The following is a 2,056-nucleotide window of genomic DNA, read 5'->3' on the forward strand; positions in this document are numbered from 1 at the left end:
TTCCACACTGTGACTGTGATTGATTAGATGTGTTTTGCGATTTGAGTGCTATGGAAACCTTTGATTGCATAAATTAATCATTTCTATGTGTTAGTTTTGTTTGCAGTTTGCTTACACTCAAGCAATGGTTTTACCCATTTTAGTTGTTGGTGACAGAGGGTAACATATCAAATTCTGTTCTTATCTTTGTCATTATTCATCGTTTTCAAATATTTTGTTTAAATGTTGCTTTCTTTGATTTGGACAGGGTTGGTAAATCATCTTTGATTAACAGGTTTGTCAATCGCGAGCTTACGGCTAAGATTGATGGCGCTCTGGTAAGACGGATGAATATTGATGATCAGATCTCGAAGTTGAAGGTAAGAAAATAACATGTACTAGTTTATTTTATGGAGCTTTGAATATGAATAAACTAGTTTCTTTCCATGTAGATTTGCGAGGATAACTTGTGTCCTTATCCACGCGATCGAATCTGTTGCTGTGTCCTTGTCTTTGATGTCAATGACAGAGCATCATTTGACAGTCTCAACAAGCACATTGACCAGTTCGTTTTTGAGGTATATAAAATCTCTCATACCATTGACATTATATGGTTTCTATATATTGATCATCATTGTTATTTTTATTTGTTCTTAGGCTCTACCAGATGCCTATAAGTTCAAGTATGTTGTCTTGGGAAACAAGGTTGACATTCAGCGTCCACGAGCTGTAAGATATTTTCATCTGTTGTCTTTCTTTTGATCGCAACAAACCAAGCTTCACTATGCGAATTGTTTGTTCATGTAAGGTTACGGAATCAGAAGCACGTGAATGGTGTTACCTGAACAGAGATGCTCTTTACTTTGAGACATCCGCCGTAGAAGAAAACAGTGTGGAGGTGGTTTTATTGCAAATAGCAAGATGCGCCATCGGGTATGCCCCTCATGCACCTGCACCACTCTTCAATTTGCAGGATGTCGTTCTGGAAAATGGTAAACTACTTAATTATGTACTTAGTTATGTATGTTCTGAATGTTTTGTTTGTATTAAACTCAGTTTTTTGTGCAGATTTGAGTCATTTGAGTGTAGTGTTCTTTTTATCCCGTGAACGGATGTTGAAAGCATCTGAAGTACACCTGATACAAGATCATTTACTTTTCCTATACGTATATAAATCAACGACCCCTAAGCTGACACCAGGACTGTTCCTTACGAAAAGAAAGTATTGGAATAAAGATGTTGCAGACATCATGCATGGTCACAACTGGGAGACAATTACTGAATCGACTGTGTATTCTCAATTGGAGGTAATTTCTTGTATAGTTTGTCAAAAAAGATTTGTGTTTCTTATTGATTGATTGTAAGCAGATCGATGACAGCAGAGGTCCAGTGGAAGTAAGTTTTGCATCATGGAGACGTGACAATGATTCACCCAGGATGGATAGGTATATCTACCTTCTCGCAGACGCAAACCGAAACAAGTAAGTTTAAAATTATTAGATGTTATGTCATATGATTCTAATATAATAAAGATATTAATATGTTTGTTTACTTCTTGTAGTGACATGTGTCTCGTCCACTACATGAGCCGTTAAAGAAGTGGCGGAATAAGAGTATTATGTAAAACTTATGCGTTGAACAAAGTCTAGAGTATTATGCAAAAACTTATGCGTTGAACAAAGTCTGTCGAAAAGAGTCTTTTAGCTATCCATATGCAAAAACTTATGCGTTGAACAAAGTCTGTAGAAAAGAGTCTTAGCTATCCATCTACTAACTATTTTTATGCTAAATTGATATGACGTTCTCTTTTTTTTTTCTTTAAAAGAAAAGAAGACTTGAATTGTTGTTATGCATTAGACAGTCTTTTGAAAAGAGTTGCTATTTTTTTTTCATTAATCTATGCCCCCTCTATATGTCTTATGAGTTTTTCGGCCTTAATCATTTTTTCTCTGGCCCACAACAGTAATCAAAATATCCATTAGTAGTTGGCTTTAGCCCCGGGACGGATCCGAATATCCGGGAAATTTAGAGTATCCGGATCCGGATTCGTGGTTTCCGGATATCCGGGTTTCGGATA

The 2,056-nt window shown here is 36.3% G+C and overlaps 1 protein-coding gene across 3 annotated transcripts; it reads left to right on the top strand.

Moving 5' to 3' along the window:
* Positions 1-72: 72 nt before the first annotated feature.
* Positions 73-1,832, top strand: LOC106321647 (ras-related protein RABG3c-like). Of its 3 annotated transcripts, none has more exons than XR_001266117.1 (8): positions 73-159; positions 248-359; positions 432-557; positions 637-708; positions 788-971; positions 1,048-1,286; positions 1,362-1,460; positions 1,541-1,832. XR_001266117.1 is itself a non-coding variant. In XM_013759889.1 (8 exons), the coding sequence occupies exons 1-8, from the start codon at positions 125-127 to the stop codon at positions 1,572-1,574; spliced, it is 915 nt and encodes a 304-aa protein (XP_013615343.1). In that variant the 5' UTR covers positions 73-124; the 3' UTR covers positions 1,575-1,821. The 3 variants fall into 3 exon arrangements, 2 of the variants coding, with proteins under 2 accessions (XP_013615343.1, XP_013615344.1); XM_013759889.1 differs by having other exon boundaries at positions 1,348-1,460; positions 1,541-1,821; XM_013759890.1 differs by having other exon boundaries at positions 85-159; positions 275-359; positions 1,348-1,460; positions 1,541-1,821.
* The last annotated feature ends 224 nt before the right edge of the window (positions 1,833-2,056 follow it).

The sequence above is a fragment of the Brassica oleracea genome, unplaced genomic scaffold (genome assembly GCF_000695525.1).
Source record: "Brassica oleracea var. oleracea cultivar TO1000 unplaced genomic scaffold, BOL UnpScaffold02274, whole genome shotgun sequence".
In the NCBI taxonomy this organism is placed as follows: domain Eukaryota; kingdom Viridiplantae; phylum Streptophyta; class Magnoliopsida; order Brassicales; family Brassicaceae; genus Brassica; species Brassica oleracea.